Below are 19,626 nucleotides of genomic sequence, written 5' to 3'. Positions count from 1 at the left end.
TCTAGACGCATGACAGGAAATTCAAGAGTTGAACGGAGGAGTATGAAGGGAAGTGGGCCTATTTTAAGGCAGACATACCAGATGTTATGAACAAGTCACTCATTTTCAGACAGTGAAGTTTCGGATCCAAATTTTCAAAAATATTACTCATACAGAAAAGAAAAACGTGTATGCATTCATCAAAATTAAATGTAATGACCAAGTGGATATGAATTGCAAGTGGGCAATTGTTGTGGATGGTTTCCAGGTGGCCGATTCTGAATGCAACTTCAGAAGCAGCATTTGCAAACAATGATGCTGATTTGCATAACGTGCCCTTGAAGTGTATCTCAAAATGTGCAAGACTATCTCAGCCACAACATGGCTTGTAAGCATCCTAAACTGGTAAGTGGCAAGTGAGAAAGGAAGCGTGCAAGGAGGGGGAGAGAATATACATCTAGGATGCTACTGGCAAGTATAAACATACCTCAATTTACAGGTTAAATCCACAAATGATATATTTCATACACTTCTATCACCTACTGTTCTGCAGGTAGGTGACTGTCACAGTGTCAGTGAGAGCAGCTTTGAACACCTTGTGAATTCAGTAGTACGATTACAGCTTTATTAGCACGCACTAAACATGTGCTACAGTTCCTTTCTGTCAAAGTTCATTAAAACAGAACTGCACTGGCAGCTGTCATTTCCTAACAAGGCACAATTTTTTTAAGTGCTGTGGTTTATATACAGTGTGAAATTGATACGTTGGATGCATTTTTATATTGTTTTGTGTAAGAAAAAGAATTCCAAAGAGTTTGCTGTATGCTAGAAAGTACCAGCATATTTATGCAAATGCATACCACCCGATTGTTCAGTTGGAGCTGGATTCTACCCTTTACTCAAAGATTATTGCCTTACTTGAAAAAAAAAAAAAACCCACACCAAAAAGGAATATTTTTGGTTTTGTTTTTAAATGTGCTGACTAAAAGCAGAAGGATAAAATATCTCTTAAGGATGCAAAACACAGTTTTCCTATTTCAGAATCCTTTAGTGGCCTACTTAATGTACTGCATTGCTTACATCACATACATCCACATTGGCCAAACTTGTCTTCAAATCAGGTTCTTGATCGTACCACTCTATAACTAAAGCTGATGAATACATTAAGATCGTACAGTGCAACCTGAAGGAAGATCAGCCACTAGACCTACGCTACAACAAGGATCTAAATCTGACTGTTCCAGCATTCTCTGAGTTATGCCAGTAACCTTCTTCTACCCGAGTGCTTTTTTGACTTAAAAAAAAATAAATCTTTTCCATTATCGATACTCGGAAAGTATCAGAGCAACAGCAGGCACTTCTATACAATCACACCTTCAGAACAAAGAATCAGTGAGGTTTCCCCGAATTATGCAGGCAGCAAAAATGTCCTTAAGCTCACTGATCTCCTACCTCTTCCCTCTTCCTTTCCAAGTTAGAAAAAAATGTTTGAAATGGAGCCGCTGATGTTTCCAAAAGGCGCGGCTACTATATTCCCAGAGTTAACAAATTAGCACTGCAAGAGGAAACGAGGGAAGCAGGTGAAAAGGGCTGTGGAAGGTTTTGATGTTGTAGCTCAGTTCACAAGTGCAAGGCTGAACCCTGCAAAAGTGAGTGGTATTGAAGTGTGCCTCAACTGCGCTATAACCACTGTTACACTGTTCGTATAAACAGAAGTCACAGCACATGCTGTGGTTTAGCTAAAACCTTCCATGCATCTGTCCTTAACTCTGAACTGACTTCCTTTTCAGGTCACTGTTAAATCATGTCAATTAGGAAATAGTTTCATGGTACTTACAGTAATAAAAATGTGAACCCACTACCAGGCAGGCTTAGCTACCGTGTTTTAAACCCTCCTGTAATTGTATACTTGACACATAATTGCCTGAGCAATTACAGAATCCTGAGCTTGGAGAAACATTTCAGTACCAGACCTGAAGATATTCTTGGGTATTTGCCTACTGCTCCATGACCATCACATCCAGGCAGTGATCTGCTAATGTGCTTGTTATCAACACTCATCAAAACTGCACTTGCACATAGCTACATCAACCAGTGCTACTGTGGGGAAGTTGAACAGAAAACTCACAGGAGTGGCAGGAGGAGAGGCTGTCCCCATACTTCCCCCACCCTTCAGCTCCTCTGACAGTTTATACCGCTGACTTTAAAGGCAGCCAGACAACTGCTAGGTACTCCACAACCTCAGTTCACAACTTTTCCACAACTTGGAAATGAAACCCTCAGAAAGATGAACTGATATTTTATAATCAAATTAACTTTTATATTAATGTGCATTACTGCAGTGAAAATAATTCACGCATGGAAGTGGCTAAACTCATTGTGCCTGACAGCTAATTCCATTACACCAGCTTAAATGAAAGCTGCAAGTTCCTCTGCCTGCTGCTGCTCCTTTCTGTTCTTCCTTATAAAACAAAAATGGTGACAGCAAGAAGTCGGTACTTCTACTTGCTATTTACATGGCACCTCCTATTCAAAGATCATATTATAATGATAAATAATATCAAGCCACCACCAAAGAAAATGTTTCTCACGACAGCACTTGCAAATATAACTCTACAGTGCCTATAGAACACAGGTGTATGTTTAAACATAAAGAATCTTTCGGGCAAGAAAGAAACAAGATCACATTTGTAGAGTCCTCTTAGTTAAAGGCCAGCCCTCTCTGTTGGTAAATGAATGACCACTTCCATGAACAACCTCTGTAGGTCTCCCACAGACCTGATGCCCAGATCCTCATGAAAAGCAAAGGCCTTCTTGTAAAACAGTGCAGCTCTGGAGTGCTGCATTAGTCTTTGTTTATACACACACACATGTACAACTAGATGCATGCACTCAGACATATGTAACTATGAGATCTAACACAAAACCCCTGTGCTTGCAAGACTGTGCTTGTAACACTTTTTATTTAACAAATTAAGAAAACCAACTATGATCACCTTTAAAACCTTCTAAGATGACAGCTGCATACCATGCTGCCAATGCTCAAAGCAATTCAGCAGATCATTTTCTGAAAGGCTGTTGAGGATCTCCAACATTTTTACTTTCACATCTTCTACTGATGAAAAACGACTCTGTTTGAGCGTCAACCTGGTCTTTGGTAAGAGGGAGTCAGGTCTAGCGGATAGGGTGGGTGCTCAAGCACAACAATGATGTTATTAGCTAAAAACTGTTTCAAAGACAAAGCATTGTGGGCTGGCACACACCAACATTTTCCAGCTGAAGGTGAGAAAACATCTATATTTGAACATGCACCCACTCATTCTAAGTGAAGCGATCAAGCTGAGCCTTGTCTCACTTCTACAGGTTAGAATATGTTCTTTAACTGTCTCTTTGCCTCTCCTCTCCCACTCTTGGTTCACAAGCTTTAGTCTCGGGGTTTTTGTGTCAGACCTTGTATACTTTCTCTCTCTCCTTCTTCAGAGGTAGAAGCACTGATTGAAGAAACAAAATGAGAAACCTGTCCAGAGACCTTTCTTTCAAAGGGAGCTTTATTGAGCTCTGAAACACTTGCTGGACAGCCTTCTTTTTGGGTCTTGGAACCTTGACTCTGTAGGGCAGGGTAACCATCCCACGTGGAGCAGAATGCCCTTGGCCCAAAGGCAAGCGCTGCTGAGATCAGTACATTTCACATGAGGCAGCCAAACTCCTCCCCGAATCATAGCCTCCTTCACCTTGAAGTCTTTCCTACTGTCTCTTATTAAAATACAGCTTTTACTCTGTATCACTTTTACAAATGGCTTTGATTTAGACATGAATAACAACTCCACAACATCCATATTCACTAGGCTACTCTGTCTAAAACCAGCTAATCATTTACAAGTGTATCTGCCAGAGGGAGACTGTATGGCCAATATAATAGAACAATATTGACACAGGCAAGAAAAGTTAATTAAACCTTTTAGATGAGGACTACACAGTTCAGACAAGATATAACCCTTAGTTCCACAGGTGTATGATTTCACAAAATTCAAAGGTAACAGATTATATAATTGTATGTGTTTTAGGATCTGCCCTTCCAAATCGAGTTGTTGAAATGCTTCTAGTACACATAACACACCTGAGAACAATAAAAGACATAATAAAGACAAAAAATCAAAATGTTTTCTAGCTTTATCATCATCACGAGAGTTTTGAAGCATGCTGTTGCATCAAATAAGAAAAACCCAAAACCCAACTGATCCAGACCCCTCTTGTGATACTTCAGGATCTAAAATGAAACCAGTAGGTCTCTTGACACAACCTACTCAAGATCAAGAAGGTAAATTTTGAACTGGCTCTGATCAATGTAAAACAAAAATAAGTAACTCTCCACACTACTCTGAAAACGCAAGATGTGTGTGGTTTTCGGTAATCTCTGATGGCAGCTGTCAGTAACTTCACTGACACCAACAGAAAAGCTTAAAAAAAACCCTAAGCAGTTAAAGGATCAGGAGAAAAATCTAAATGGCAGCATTACACTTATCATTTCCATAAGCCTTACCAACTCTGATGCTTAGTGTCTTCAGCTCTTTGTACTGCAGTTAAATGCATTTACCTTTGTACACAGAGGCTGTCTCAGGAGTCTAAATCAAGATTAGAAATGTGAAAGGCAAACTGTAAATTCTGAGAACTATCTCATTCTGTAGTTGGACAGTGCTTCACAAAACTAAGATTCAATTTTTAGTGAGACTTCAGGGAGGTTCCTAATTACAATTAAAGAAAAAAATATTTGTCAACACTCTAAGCTTACAACCTTTTTCTGAATACAAATTAAAACATTAGAAAACAGGTAGATGCTGAACATGCAACCCCTTGAAAATGAAGTGGTTCCACTATTTGCTATACTGTCTGTAATCAAGAACAAGGTCATACACTTCTGATAATAAGACTTCAAGGTCTTACACTTCTAAATTGCATGAAAATATTCTATTCAAGAGCATTAAAGAAAACTGTCTCTAAAGAGATGAGGAGTTTAAGGTGAATTTCTAGTTTATGTGTTCAAACAATGTCCAATTTTCTTTAAGAAGCAAAAGAAACAGACCAAAGTGGGGGTTTCTTTGAACTCACTTTCTCCTCGTTCCGCCTGCCTACTCTCACAGAATGTCACACACTCACTTATACAGCTTCACTTGTTCACATTACCGGACTGGTTTTGCTGCTACTTTTTCATGTAATCAAAATTACTCACATTCCTATGTATTTGAAGATTATACGTGAAATTCGCTGCTCCCAAATCCCATTGCACTTGCTTGGACTGTAAATAACATTTTCTGAACATTTTGTTACTGTACCTTTTTTCTCTGTTAAGAAAACCTCCAACAAAAAACACGCAGAGCTCTAGAGAAAAATCAAGAACAACAATAACAAAAAAGCAGCTCAAGTGACACACAGCCCTTTCACAGAAAGACCTGCAATAACAGTGTTTGCTCAGCACATATCTGACAAAGCAGCCAGAACTCAGAAGCCTTCTAGTGTAACAATTTCCGGGAGAGAGCTCAAGGTTCAGATGAGATACCCCACAGAGCAAGACATTTGTAGTTGCCAACAGCATCCGGTAACACCTGTGTGTTGGACTCATTAAAGATTTAACCAGAGAAGTCACGTGCATTTTGAACAATGGCTGACAACGGCCATGCTTAACGCACAGCTCCAAAACTTTGGAAAAAAGCAAGCAAAATGGAGTTACCTTTGGATGAGGAGGATGGCACTTTCACCAACATTTCTTTGGCAGATGATGCAGGTAAGAAACTGCAGCAATCTACTGATACAATACAAATTCCATGGGCTGAATAATAGTACTGGGTGAGGACAGGAATCTGTAGATCCTAATTATTAGGTACAACGTATTTTTAGCAAATGCTCTCAAGTAAACTTTTCTAGTTGTGTAGTTGAATAAGGCTTTGATTAGCTACTAATTAAGATCTTGGGGATTTGGAGGCTACCACAGTGTTCACATAATAGCAGATAGTAATGTACATTTGTCACCTAGGCACATGTAGCCTTTCACTGTTCAGAAAGAAAAAGTTACAGAAATGTGGTTGTATCTATCAAAGACAAGACAGATAATACTGGCCTTTCCTCCTGCATCTGGAATGATAATCTCTTTGACACACTCCAGTGAGAACTCACAAGCAGGGATGCAAAATAATTGTTAATAGAAACAAGATGATCCATTTAAATCCCCACTATTATGCATTTAATTGTTTTAAAGCAAAAGCAAAGACTGCCTCTCCCTCCTGCCCCTTCTAGCTTATGGAATAAAAATTATTTTGAATGGCAAGTAAGATAGTTCTACATACTGGAAAACCAAAGTGAGTTAATATAAATTGATACTAAATTATTTAGAAAGGTGTGGCCAAAGTATCAACTTGATCATGTCAGCGTGGCTGTGTCACTTTACACTAGCTAGGAATCCAGATTGCTTATTAATAAATAATACCAATCCTCTTCCACCCCTTCCCCCCCCTTTTTTTTTTCTGTAGCTTAAAGGATGTTATTGTACATGCTATCATTACCTCCTATATTAAAAAAATCCACGGAGTTGATCTTACTTTTAGAACACATTTTTCTAGCACTTTCACATTAGTGTGATAGTGCTTAAGAGGATGTTTGAACGCACTTTGTTTATACGGCATACAGGCTAAAACCACCAAGATGTAGTTGACCCAAACTATTTACAGTAAGATAAATCGGCAGACCTTGGTTGAAGTTGTGCAGTAACGAAGGATTCTCCTGACAGTGAATCTCACTCTTTCCCTGTAGCAAGATGTAGAACAGTACAGAAAAGGTTCCCTAGAACACTGTTTCATAACTTGCCGCAGACCTGATAATGTAGCAAGAACAGATGAGGGGCACTGTACAGTGGCAAGATTGTCTAGTCTTAGCAAGGCACCCAGAAGTGGCTGAGTTAGGGATGGCTCCAAAAGACTGGATATTTGCCATATTGCTTGCTTAGTCTTTTGGAAGGTGAAAGAGGGGAGATTTGGATTAGATATTACAAAGAAATTGTTTACTGTGAGGGTGGTGAGGCACTGGACAGGGTTGCCCAAAGAAGTCATGGATGTCCCAACCCTGGAGGCGTTCAAGACCAGGTTGGGTGAGGCTATAAGCAATCTGAGCCAGTGGGAGGTGTCCCTGCCCATGGCAGGGGGGTTGGAACTGGATAATCTTTAAGGTCCCTTCCAACCCAGATCATTCTATGATCCTATAACAAGTTGCTTTCTTCAGAAGGCGAACACCCACCAGCCTGCTCTATTACAGTAAACGCAGCACCTTGCAGCTTGGAAAGTGTTAATATCATGAGGAAACATAGGCACAAAGTTAAAACTCTCTAATTCGAGCACCAGCTGACACCAGATACCAACGCTAAGCCCTGACAGATCTCACCAATACAGAAGTAGCTGCTCAGCAACAGCGCAAGTAAGATTATAATGCACCTCAGAAACTGAGAACTTGAATTTTACTAGACTCTCAAGAGCAGTAACACACCCAGGGACAGAGAAAGCTCATGTTCACAACACAAAGACAACTGTAAACAAGGCTTCTTTATGCAAGATCTGTGACCAATATCAGAGCTTTTCCCTTAGTAGTGAAGGGGTAGAGACAGTCACTCACCAATAGAGAGAGAAATTCAGAGTAACTGGAAAGGAGTGACAAGTGATTTTCAGGCAAGCTTTCAGCTTGAAGGCACAGGGGGAAAACACAGTTAAGATCCATGACAAACATGACTACCCCGATCCATTTCTTCTGCCAAAGTGCAACACCTGGAGGCTAGAAAGGTATAACAAAATTCCTAACCCACAGGAAGAGACCACCATGCTTTGTAGGAAGCAGTCTTCCTTATCTTTCCCAGTTGAAGTTAAGCTTAGTCACAGTAACTCTGGAGCACCTATGCTAAGAAACACGAAGAGCCTTATAGCTGTAACTGGCTGGAGAGGAACATCAATTCCAGAAGAGCAAGGAGGATAAAAGTAAAATTTTACATGGTAAAAGAGATTAAGATTCCTTAGGATGGACAACACCAACTTCAAGCAAGGAATAAGGAAAACAGACTTGCAATACATTGGTAGTAAGTGGACTTTGCCTGAGGATGACCTGATGTTTTAGAAGCAAGTGTTCCATAATTAAATTTTAAATAGGATCACAAAGATGCACTGGTTTTAATGAACTGTAGTACATTTGTAATTGCGTAAGACTTTTCCCCCATTTCTTAAAGCGTACCGGAAAAGACACTAAACAGGCAATTAGAACAACACGCTATGTATGTAAAATCTGAGCCATAATCAGAATACAGTCTTCATATCAAAGTTCCTTTAGTACAGTGAAAAGCCATTGTAGCAAAGCAATAGGCATTACTGAACCCGATTAACTGCGTGCAATACAGTAATACGTAATAGCGATTGCTCCTTCAAAACAACAGCATTTCTCTATTTGTTACGCACATAGGTATTAAAAATAAATCACTTCCACTGAAATCAAGATGAACACAATATAGCAGCAAGATAGAAACTTCTCACTAAGTATTTTAATAGCAATATGAAAAGCACATGAAATCAAGAAAAGCATTCATTAACAGCAATTGTGAAACTATTTTCACCTTTAATGAAAGCAATACCTTTGCATTTGGAAACTCACAGCACTGGATAAAGTTCCCTGAAAAAAAAAAAATGACCTATTCAAACAAAAGCACAGAGGAAACGAAACCAAAAACTAAACAAGAGTGAGATGATGCCAAACAGCTGCAAAAACTCCCTTATTGCTCTTCTGACCAATGCTGTGTAAGTAAATCAAGGCTCTTTTTCTTCTTTGTAAAAAACCTAGAAATTCTCTTACTCTTTTTTTTGTCAAATGCACTTTACAAAAAGCCAACATTAAGGACTACATTTCTCCCATAAATGCATCCTTCTAGAAAGCAGATACAATCCCCTTAGCGTTTAGATCTAACTTCCAGAAAGGTGAAATGGTTTTTCATCTCATTAAGTTATCAGTAAAGATTTATGGAACCTTACTAAGCATCCTACCACAAAATTTGGTGACAAACCTACAGCTGATGATTACAAGGAGGATCAAACTGTTAATAGGCCAACACTGTGTCACACATGTTGGTACTTACAGCTTAAAGATGCAAAGAGTTCACTTGATCTGTCTATTTAAAAATGAATTTTTGTGGAGTCTGAGTAGAAATGAGAACATCAACACTCATGTATTGATTCCTACCTTTTCCAAGATGTGGAAACATCAACACATCTTGGAAAAGATAGGAATCAGCTAGGTTAGAAGGCAGGGCTCCTTAGGGTTAGAGTGGAAAATATAACTTTCTAACGCTGTCTTTTCATAGACATTTTAAAGAGACCAGATTGGTTTTCCCCAACTGTATGCTCAGAGGTTGTGTAGTCTGATGAGGTTCCATTCTCATTCCTGACCAAAGGAACTACTGAAACACAGACAATGAGTAAGGATACAGACAATAGTTACACTGACATAAGCCAAAGTAGCTGCTCATTTTGTATAATTTGATTTGGTTGCAAGGAGTGTAAACTAAGAATGACTCAGACTCTGCATTTCACAGAATTCTGTAACTGTAAATGTGCACAAAGCCTGCAAAAGCCTTTTGAGGTTACTTGGAAAGAGTAGCAAGAATTGCAAAAAATTATAGAATCATAGAATTGTTAAGATTGGAAAAGACCTCTAAGATCATCAAGTCCAACTGTCAGCCCAGCAACACCAAGCCTACTAAACTATGTCCCCGAGCACCACATCTACACATTTTTTTACTTCCAGGGAAGGAGGCTCCACTGCTTCCTTGGGCAGCCTGTTCCAACGCTTTACCACTCTTTCAGAAAGAAATATTTCCCAATATCCAATCTAAACCTCCCATAGCACAACTCAAGGCCATTTCCTCTCATCCTATCACTAGTTACTTGGGAGAAGAATTCTGGCATAAAGCAACATCTCCTGAAAAAAAAAACCACCAACTTCTCAGAGTCTGTCTGTTATGTCCATAGAGAAACAAAATGATGATTTGACGTACAGGGTCTTGCAAGTCAGTATTGCAAGGGAAAATATTTAAACCATTGGCATTCCTTTTAATCTTTTTCTTTGAGGCAATAATTAGTTATAGGAGAAAACAATACAGTTCAAATAGCAAACTCATCTCAGAAATACGCACAATACCTTCCTCTGTTAATGAAAAGGAGAATACATTTCTGTTCTAGTGGAGAACAGTGAAGCCTCTGTCAACAGTCAGCTTACGCAGGCGCCTCTGGCACTTGTAACATTGCCAATAAGGAAGTGAAAAGCTTGTTGGTTTACACTGTGTGCCATGGAAAAAACAGGATGTACACCAGAGTTTCAGAAGGAAACCATCTGAAAGTGTTTGTCATTAGCAGCAATGACTTAGAATCCCAGCCCAGAGCAATAAAATTCTCTCCCGTAGTTTTATAACTGCACACAAGCATGTATCCAGGTTAACTGTTAATGATGCTTTTTATCCTAGGGACATGGTTGCTATTTTTAGCAAAAAAAGGCTCTTTCAGTGAAACTGCTAGCAATGTCAGCTAGCTTTAGGAAAGCTTAATTGGAACTTAACATGCAAGTAAGTACAGATAATTGCATTAGTAAAGTGAAACTTGATGTTCCTTTAAATTTACTACAGATAACAGTATTTTTAATGCCTCATCTGCTTCAACCAAATGCCTCAGAAAACATAAAAGAAACTAATAAGAAAGAAAGGGATTAACACCTGTACTTGGTTACATCCAAGTCAGTTTTGACTTCAAGAGCTGACACACATCTAAAAATTATGAGATCCCTTTATAACTCTTCAGTCAGAAAATCCACTTACCTGAAGCAAGTGATCTAGTGTGTAGCGTAAAAATGGTTTAATAAACCAAACGGTGGAACATTACTTAGGGCAGTATTCAAGTATTTCCAGTGATAAAAAGAATCCTCTTATTTCTTCATTTAAGCTACAGAGTGGATATTAGCATGTTGTTATGCTGCTGCACAGGAGAAAACAATTTCCAGCACTTGTGATTATTTGCATTTCTTGGTAAGAACTTGGTAAGTTCTCTAAAGCAGCAAGCAGTGAGTTTATAAACAAAACAAAACAAAACAAAAAGCCCTGTCAGCATAGGTTGTGCCCAATCTCTCAGCATTGGGCTGCATATTCCAAAGACTCAAAATAAGCAGCCACATAGCAAAGCCGACTCATTAGCTCACACTTGCATGTAATTAGTATTTACCCTGTTAATTTTGCCCCTCCCTGTGAGTGGGGAAATCTGTGAGAAGCAAACGCTGCCAGATCCGTATCAAATAGAAGCCAGTCTTTAGAAGGATTGTTTTGGGTTCTCCTAGGAACAGTACCCAGACAAGACTCACCACACTAACAATTTAAAGACCAAAGAAATGACACTTTCTAACACAAGAATTAATAAAATACTACAGGCTGATAAAAGCAAGAATTGTTATACAGGCACCTGAATTGGCCTCCTCCAGTCAAAGGGGACCCAGAACACACTCCTAAAAGGCAAAGTACTGTTTGGTTGCCCTACACACGTGTGTAGGTTTGCCTTCCCTGGGACACATTCTGCATTAGTAAAGGAATCTTATTGTTTGGGATATACACTAAATCCCTGAAGCTTCAGATTTAAAGTGCAAAACAAATTTCATTAATGAGATTGAATTACCCAGTGCAAGACAGGCGAGGTAAGGAATTGGAAGACAAATAGGGAAGTCATGCGCTACGCAAAGCTTTTTTCATTTTGGTTCATTTCTCATAAAAATGCTTTCGGTTTTTTTGCTGTGTTGCATTGGGGTTGAAGTCTTTTTGACTGTTTGTTTAAATCCGGTACCGCATCAGGTTTTTAGAGTTCTGAGATTGACTTCTTTGCACTGGAAAACAGAGGGAGAGTTAGGAAGGCAAACCTTTTTAAGGGAAAGCAAGATGAGGCAGATACTCTCTCTGTGGAATTTGCACCCAGCAGCATCAATCCAACAGTCTCGGTCTCTTGACCGTGCAGAGCAGGGCTATGCACAACAGAATTGTTCCCTGCTGGCTCAGCACTGAGTTATACATGCCTTGGAAATCAGGGGATGAAGGGCAGGGAAAGAAAAAAATAACATGTGTGGATCTTGCCATGATAAGGAGTTGGGATATAGCCAGGGTCACACAGAAACAGTTTCTAAACATCAGGGTCCAGGAGCATGGGGCAGCTGCACAGTCTCAGACACTGGGGTACAGAGATTGATTTAAGCACTTAGAGTAGGAAGATGCATTATGCAAGATCCAATATGTCTGAGCATACAGCAGGACAAACCTAAGGAAGCATCTTTACAACAGTTTAACGCTAACCTAGTAACCTGCAGCATTATGGAAACTACAGATGCCACCTGTCCTCTATTGACAGCCCCTATGCAATGCTGACAGCAGAGGCTCGGGTAAAGACAGTTTTCTCTAATGGAAAACCAAAAACCCTCTCACACAAATTAACTTCAGAAAAGGAGCTTAAGCCTGGTGCTCAAGCTCAAACATCAGAGTTAAGAATCAAAAGAAAATACTGCAGTCAGAAACCACAAACACGCAAAACAGAATGAACCCTCAAAAGTATACATACCAAAAGTAAAAGAGAAAGCAAACCAGCAGCTCTTGGAATTACTACTCTGTTCTGGCTACAACAGAATAGGAGCCAATGTGTTTGGTTTGCATTCTATTCCATAATTTAATGTCAAGCATTTTCCCACTTTGCTCATTTTGGGACTGTTTAGACAACAAACTGCAAATGTAATGCAGTGAACAAAGTGGAATTTCTGAAGCACAGAGATGCATTTCCCCATGATTAAATTACAGTATTTCCCCACCCCTCCTCTTGTACAAAAAACCACAGCAAATTCTTCTCCAGGTCAGCAAGCTCTCTCATCCATCTATATCCATCTGCAGACTCTAGCCATATTTTTTTCCCCTTAATCAAAGCACTGGAGACTGTTTTGCTAGAAAGAATTATGAGAACCTGTTGATTGCCACGCTTGCCACGTAAGGAGTGCAGGAAGTAAGATGCTAACAGGGTAAGAAGCAACTGCCGTTTTAAAAACAGAGATCGAGGAGAGGTACTGACAAGCTCCTAAAGCCCAGCCACCAGCTGAGAGCACTGCTTGCAGGCATTAAGGAGAATTACTGGGTTAAAAATGCCTTTTGTAGAGAAGGTGATATACTTTTAAGTCAACCAGCTTAAGGGACTGAAAACAATGAACTCATATTCCAGAACAAACAGACTGTGGGGCTTATAATTAAAGTACGTTTTCATAACCTGAACAGTATTCAACCTAATCTGAATTTATCTGATTGTGAGGTTAAAAAAGTTACTAGCACAATGTTAATAATATTGTGGAGGTACATGTAGGATATTAGGAAGACACACTTTCTGAAGTGTATTAAAAAATACAGTAGAGGGCACATTTCCCAAATCTGTGCCTTTATCTTCCTGAGTATCCACACAGCATTGAATTATTTATTTATAACATGATAAATTCCTGCAACAGAGAAGGGCAATGAAGCTATTGAAAGGTCAGGAGCACAAGTCTTATAGGGAGCAGCTGAGGGAACTGTGGTTGTTTAGCCTGGAGAAAAGAAGCCTGAGGGGAAACCTTACCATGCTTTACACCCACCTGAAAGGAGGCTGCAGAGAGGCACGTGTTGGTCTCTTCTCCCAAGTAACGGGTGATACAATGAGAAGAAACGGCCTCAAATTGTGCCAGGGGAGGTTTAGATCAGATATTAGGAGAAATTTCTTTACTGAGTGATAAAGTATTGGAACAGGCTGCCCAGGGAAGTGATAGTCACCATCCCTGGAGGTGTTAAAAAAACATGTAGATGTGGCACTTTATGACATAGTTTAGTAGGCACGGTGGTGCTGGGCTGATGTTTGGACTGGGTGATCTTAGAGGTCTTTTCCAGCCTTTATGATTCTATGATTCTAAATTCCACTGGAACACATGGTTCAAGCTACACAGTTCCTGTAAGGATGCTACAGGTGATGCCATGAAGCCACTTGAATTAGCTCAGGTGCTGTACATCGCCTTCGCTGTGGCTCACACTGGCTCATTGCTAGTTCATTGAGAGAAGTGATTATCCTGCTCTGCTCCACACTGCTGCGGCCCCACCTTGAGTACCATGCGCAATTTTGGGCACCACAGCATAAAAGGGATCTAAAAGTACTGGAGAGTGTCCAGAGGAGGCCACAAAGTTGGTGAAGGGTTTAGAGAGGAAGCTGAATGAGGTGCAGCTAAAAGTCACTTGGTCTGTTCAGCCTGGGTTCCACCACTGAGCAGAAGTCAGATTTTAAAGAGGATCTTAACTTTGCTCCTTGTCTTTCGCTGTGAGGATAAATTACTTGCAGGCTGCCTTCATGGGCGATGACTGATGCGCCCCCCACCTTGGGTACTGCATGCAGGTTGGGGCACCACAGCATAAAAAGGGTGTAAAGCTCCTGGATATAAGGACATAAAGCTCCTGGCCAGAGGAGGCCACAGAGCTGGTGAAGGGTTTAGAAGGGGAAGTCGTATGAGGAGCAGCAAAAGTCACTTGGTCTGTTCAGCCTGGGGAAGAGGAGGCTGAGGGGAGACCTCATTGCTGTCTACAGCTTCCTCGTGAGGGGAGGAGGAGGAGCAGGCGCTGTTCTTTCTGACGAACAATGATAGGATCCGAGGGAATGGCAGGAGGATGTGGCAGAGGTTTAGGTTGGATATTGGGAAAAGGTTCTTCCCGCAGAGGGTGGTGGAGCACTGGAACAGCTCCCTAAGGAAGCAGCCATGGCTCCAAGCCTGACAACATTTCAGAAGGATTTGGACAACACCCTCAGACACATGTCAATGTTGGGGGCTGTCCTGTGCAGGGACAGGACTTGGACTCGATGGTCCTTGTGGGTCCCTTCCAATTCAGGACATTCTACGGCTCGAAGTTACTGAGGGACCCGCGGGCTGCGCGATCCAGCGGGAAAGCTCTTGCCTACAAGTCCCTTCCCACCACTTCGCATAGTCCCGCCCCATCACCCCCCGCGCGCGCCCATTGTCCCCGCCCTGCTCACTAGCCCCGCCCATAGCCCACGCCCCCACGCCAAATGGCCCCGCCCTGCTCACGAGCCTCGCCCATTGCCTAGCACCACGCCCATTGACCCCGCCCTGCTCTCTAGCCCCGCCCATCACGAAGCCCCTCTACACCTATTGGCCCCGCCCTGCCCGGTCTTGCCATGCCCCATGTGCGGCCATTAGCCCTCTTAGTTCTCTGGCCCCACCCCATCGCTATCATCGGCCCCTCCACTGGCCACGGCCCTTTAATGCCCCCCTCGTCTAGCTACGCACCCTTTCCCCAGTGCCCCTCCTCTCCCTCTGGCCCCGCCCCTTTGCAAGCCTTGGCCCCTCAGCTCCCTGGTCCCGCCCCTTCTGAGTCCATTGGCCCCTCCTCTCACTGGCCACGCCTCTTCAGGGCAATAGCCCCTCCCCTTCTATGACCACGCCCTTACAGCCTATTGCCCCGTCTCTTACTGGCCACGCCCCTTAGAGTTATTGGCCCCGCCTCACGCTGGCCACGCCCCTTAGTCACACTTGGTCCCTCCCCTTCCCCGGCCACGCCCCCTATAGCCCCCCTCTGGCCCCGCCCCCCGCGCCCATTGGCCGGCGCGGACGCAGCCCCGTGCGCGCGCAGGGGTGTCGGGGCGCGGCGGCGGCGCAGGCGCGGCGGGGCGGGCTCAGCGGGGCGGCCAGGCCGGGGCGGTGGCGGCAGGTGAGGATCCCGGGGAGAAAAGGAAGTGCTGCGCGGGCAAGGACCGCGGAGCGGCGGGAGGGTCCTATCAGGAAGTGCTCTGCGCCTCTACCGGCCCCTTCCCGGCGGGCGGGCCGCTGCCCTCACCCATCCCCGTGCAGGGATGCAGGAGATGCGCAAAGGACCGACCTGCGCATCCCCGCATCCCTCTGTGCTCTGGGGACCAACACGCGCATCCCCGCATCCCTCTGTGCGCTGGGGACCTACCCGCGCATCCCCGCATCCCTCTGTGCGCTGGGGACCTACCCGCGCATCTCCGCATCCCTCTGTGCGCTGGGGACCGACCCGCGCATCTCCACATCCCTCTGTGCGCTGGGGACCGACCCACGCATCCCCGCATCCCTGTATGCGCTGGGGACCGACACGCTTATCCCCGCATCCCTCTGTGCGCTGGGAACCGACCCGCGCATCCCTGCATCCGTGTATGCGCTGGGGACCGACCCGCGCATCTCCACATCCCTCTGTGCGCTGGGGACCGACCCGCGCATCTCCACATCCCTCTGTGCGCTGGGGACCGACCCGTGCATCCCCATGCGCGCAAGAGACCTACCCGCGCATCTCTGTGTGTGCAGGGGACTGATCTGTACGGCCCCACATCCCGCTGCTCGCAGGGGACCGACCCACGCATCCCTGCATCCCGCCAGATGCAGGGGACCAACTGGCTCATCCTTGCATCCCTCTGCACGCAGGGGACCAATCCGTGCATCCCTGCATCCCTGTGTGTAGGGGATGGACCCACACATCCCCGCATTTCTCTGCACACAGGGGACCAACCTGCGCATCCCTACATCCCACTGCCCGTAGGGGACCGACCTGGGCATCCCCACATCCCACTGCATGTAGGGGACCAACCTGTGCATCCCCGCATCCCCCTGCACGTAGGGGACCGACCCGGGCATCCCCACATCCCACTGCACGTAGGGGACCAACCCGTGCATCCCTGCATCCCACTGCACGTAGGGGACCGACCCGTGCATCCCCACATCCCACTGCACGTAGGGGACCAACGCGCGCATCCCCACATCCCACCAAGTGCAGGGGAACAACCCGCTCATTCGCACATCCTGCTGCACACAGGGGACCGACCCACGCATCCCTGCATTCTGCTGTCCGTAACAGGGTCACCTGCGAGTAGGGGGTGGTCAGTGAGGGGGTCTCCTCTGCCTTTCCCTGGCGGGCAGTTCCAGAAGGGTCAGCACTGGCATGCCTGCAACACAGCCTGCTGCTGTGTAACCTAGATCCATTATTTTTGTAAACTCGAGGAATCATGTTTGCACAATTAAATAATGTTAAAAACATTGTTTTGCCTTAGGCTTAAGCGCTGGCTTTTCAACACAAATTAGAAAAGTGCATCTGAAAGCCAAATATAAAGGTACTTGCATTAACGGCTGCCTCCTTGTTGTTTTGTTTCTCTTCAAGCAGAGCATCTCTCAAGCAGAGCATCTCTCAAACAGAGCTCTTGGAAAGCGGAAAGAGCCCACACTACAATGATGAATGCAGATATGGATGGTATAAGTTCTTAATGTTCTTGTTCTTCATTATTTTTTATACTTAATGTAATTTCCTACTATTGCAGAGGTTACATTAAAACTAATATGATTTATTGCAGCGGTTGAGGCTGAGAATCAGGTGGAATTAGAAGAGAAAACACGGCTTATTAATCAAGTTTTGGAACTGCAGCACACACTTGAAGGTTAGCAGTTTGACACTTACAAGTACACAGTAATGAGCCAAAGAAGAAAACCTTACTGTTCTGCCCTACCTTAGTCAGGGTAGCCAGAAGTATTTCACTTATACAACTGCAGGTACATAAGCAAGGTCTCAGAACTTTTTTTTTTTTTCCTTTCTCTTTATGCAATATATTGTTTGTTCTACTCTCACAATACACATCAAGCGATAGGGACAATCCTTTTAACTTTTCCCAGGCTCATTAGTTGATGTCTTTTAGTCTGCTCATCACTGAACTTTTGTTTCCAAGTAGCTCATTTTGCAATAGCTTAATTCAAAAATTCAAGAAAAGAATAAAGTTACAGGTAACAGTTTGTGTAGGAAGTTTGTCAAAATATTGTCCTACAAAATAATACAGGAAGAGCAGGCTTTAGATAAAACTTGTGAGTAGCACAGTGTTTTATAAGGTAATACCTCGTGCCAGTGTTTCCCACATTGAAAGTGTGACTAGTTTGATGTAGACACATAGAACGTGTTCATTATTGTATGCAATAGCGTCTAATACTTTTCTTATAATATCACCTTTGCAGATCTCTCAGCACGAGTAGATGCTGTTAAGGAAGAAAACTTGAAACTGAAATCAGAAAACCAAGTTCTTGGACAGTATATAGAAAATCTGATGTCAGCGTCTAGTGTTTTCCAAACAACTGACACAAAAAGCAAAAGGAAGTAAGGGTTGATTCACAGATGATGTCATTGTATTGCTGCTGTCTTTTTTTGTTTTAATTGGCATAGGCTACATGAGCTAAAATACCTTAGTTTGTGGCTTTACTGGATACCTGAAGATTATAAGCTTTGGTGATAAACAGAATTAAGAACATTATCATGAACAGGAGATATAAGTTTCTGTATTGTTAAGATTAAGCAACGTGCAAATGTAGCGTAGAGACTTACTAAACTTTCATATTTGTTTTAAAAATGAGCATATCTTGTTAAAAATTGGATTCGGTTTGTCAATTTAAACAAAAGCCTGGTGGCACTCTTTGAGGTCTTAGGATAGTGTTCTTGATTAGCAAAATAATACAGCTATAATATTGTGTTGAAACCTCATTTGTTAAAAATATTCAGTCTAATTGCATCAGCTTTTTCACTTCAAATATATTTAGATTTCTGTATAGTTCCGTTCATAGCTCTGCAAAGCACCTTTAAACAGAAACCTGTAAACCACAGTTAATTTCTGTGGAGTAGTAACAGTGACATTATTTGCAGGGCTTGTGTACAGAAAAAAACATTTAAGATTTTTTGGAATGGGGAGGGTAGGGGAAGAGGAACAAGGATAGGCAACTTGCATTAGGGAAATGGCAAACTGATGCAGTATCAGAGTGTCTGTAGTTTGCGAGATTGTACATCTCAAACTGTTTTCCACTTTCCTTTTTCCTCAAAGAACGATCAGGCACAGCATCATGATGTGTGGTCTTCCTAAAGCTTTTCAGTTGTGTGATGAGGAGTTAAATTAAAACGTGAATAATAAGCTTTACAGAAGCAGGTCAGCAATGTTCCTCATGCTCGCTGTGAACAACCTGCAGCGAGGAACAGAGAAGTCTTTCCTTGCCATGTTTTACTTTCCTCCTGAAGTGCCAAAATTGTCTTTGCTTCAGGCCTTAGAGCAACTGTTTTCCTGCCCCAGAGTCTGAGCTTGTGAAGTAACTCTTGAGGCACTGCACAGAAGCATCTAAGACTGAGTGGAACAAAGGTGGCTTTTGCCTCAAATCTGTGCTGCTCTGAGCAATGCCTAGTGTCAAAATCCCCAGTTTTCTACTGGCTTGGCTGTTTGTTCACAGGTTTTGTAAAGGAGCTCAGCCCAGATTATGGGTCTGAGCAGTTCCCCTAGAGGCAGCATGTCTGGCATAATCAGTATTAAAGGAGAGCAGACGCTCAACTACAAACAACGATGTAAGCTTTAGCAGTACTTGCATCTGTTTCATCTTGCCATACAGCAGCATTGCAGACTTATTAGTGGATGTTACCTTGAACCAAGGTCTGTTTCTTCAGTAATGAAGCCACTGTACTTTAAACAGAAGGAAACCACTAGTTCAAGGATGTCTTTCAACTTTGCTGCAATTAAT

The 19,626-nt window shown here is 42.9% G+C and overlaps 1 protein-coding gene and 1 long non-coding RNA gene across 4 annotated transcripts in view; one reads left to right on the top strand and one right to left on the bottom strand.

Annotated features, from left to right (window-relative positions):
* The window catches only part of LOC128851994 (uncharacterized), a 56,334-nt gene extending 46,057 nt beyond the window's left edge, over positions 1–10,277 (bottom strand). Inside the window, exon 1 of the long non-coding RNA XR_008449587.1 lies at positions 10,192–10,277. This is a non-coding gene — a long non-coding RNA (uncharacterized LOC128851994). The remainder of the gene's footprint in view (positions 1–10,191) is intronic.
* Positions 5,573–19,621, top strand: SCOC (short coiled-coil protein). 3 transcript variants are annotated; one of them, XM_054064795.1, is made up of 4 exons: positions 5,573–5,758; positions 17,252–17,341; positions 17,442–17,525; positions 18,091–19,621. In XM_054064795.1, exons 1-4 carry the CDS (start codon positions 5,695–5,697, stop codon positions 18,231–18,233), a joined length of 381 nt encoding a protein of 126 aa, XP_053920770.1. In that variant the 5' UTR covers positions 5,573–5,694; the 3' UTR covers positions 18,234–19,621. The 3 variants fall into 3 exon arrangements, with proteins under 3 accessions (XP_053920770.1, XP_053920771.1, XP_053920772.1); XM_054064796.1 differs by having other exon boundaries at positions 5,579–5,758; positions 17,255–17,341; XM_054064797.1 differs by lacking the exon at positions 5,573–5,758 and adding an exon at positions 15,685–15,793 and having other exon boundaries at positions 17,255–17,341.
* Positions 19,622–19,626: the final 5 nt, after the last annotated feature.

Source organism: Cuculus canorus, chromosome 4 (assembly GCF_017976375.1).
Source record: "Cuculus canorus isolate bCucCan1 chromosome 4, bCucCan1.pri, whole genome shotgun sequence".
Taxonomy (NCBI): Eukaryota; Metazoa; Chordata; class Aves; order Cuculiformes; family Cuculidae; genus Cuculus; species Cuculus canorus.
Note: the sequence above shows the minus strand (reverse complement) of the source record. Positions and strands in the feature narration are given on the sequence as shown.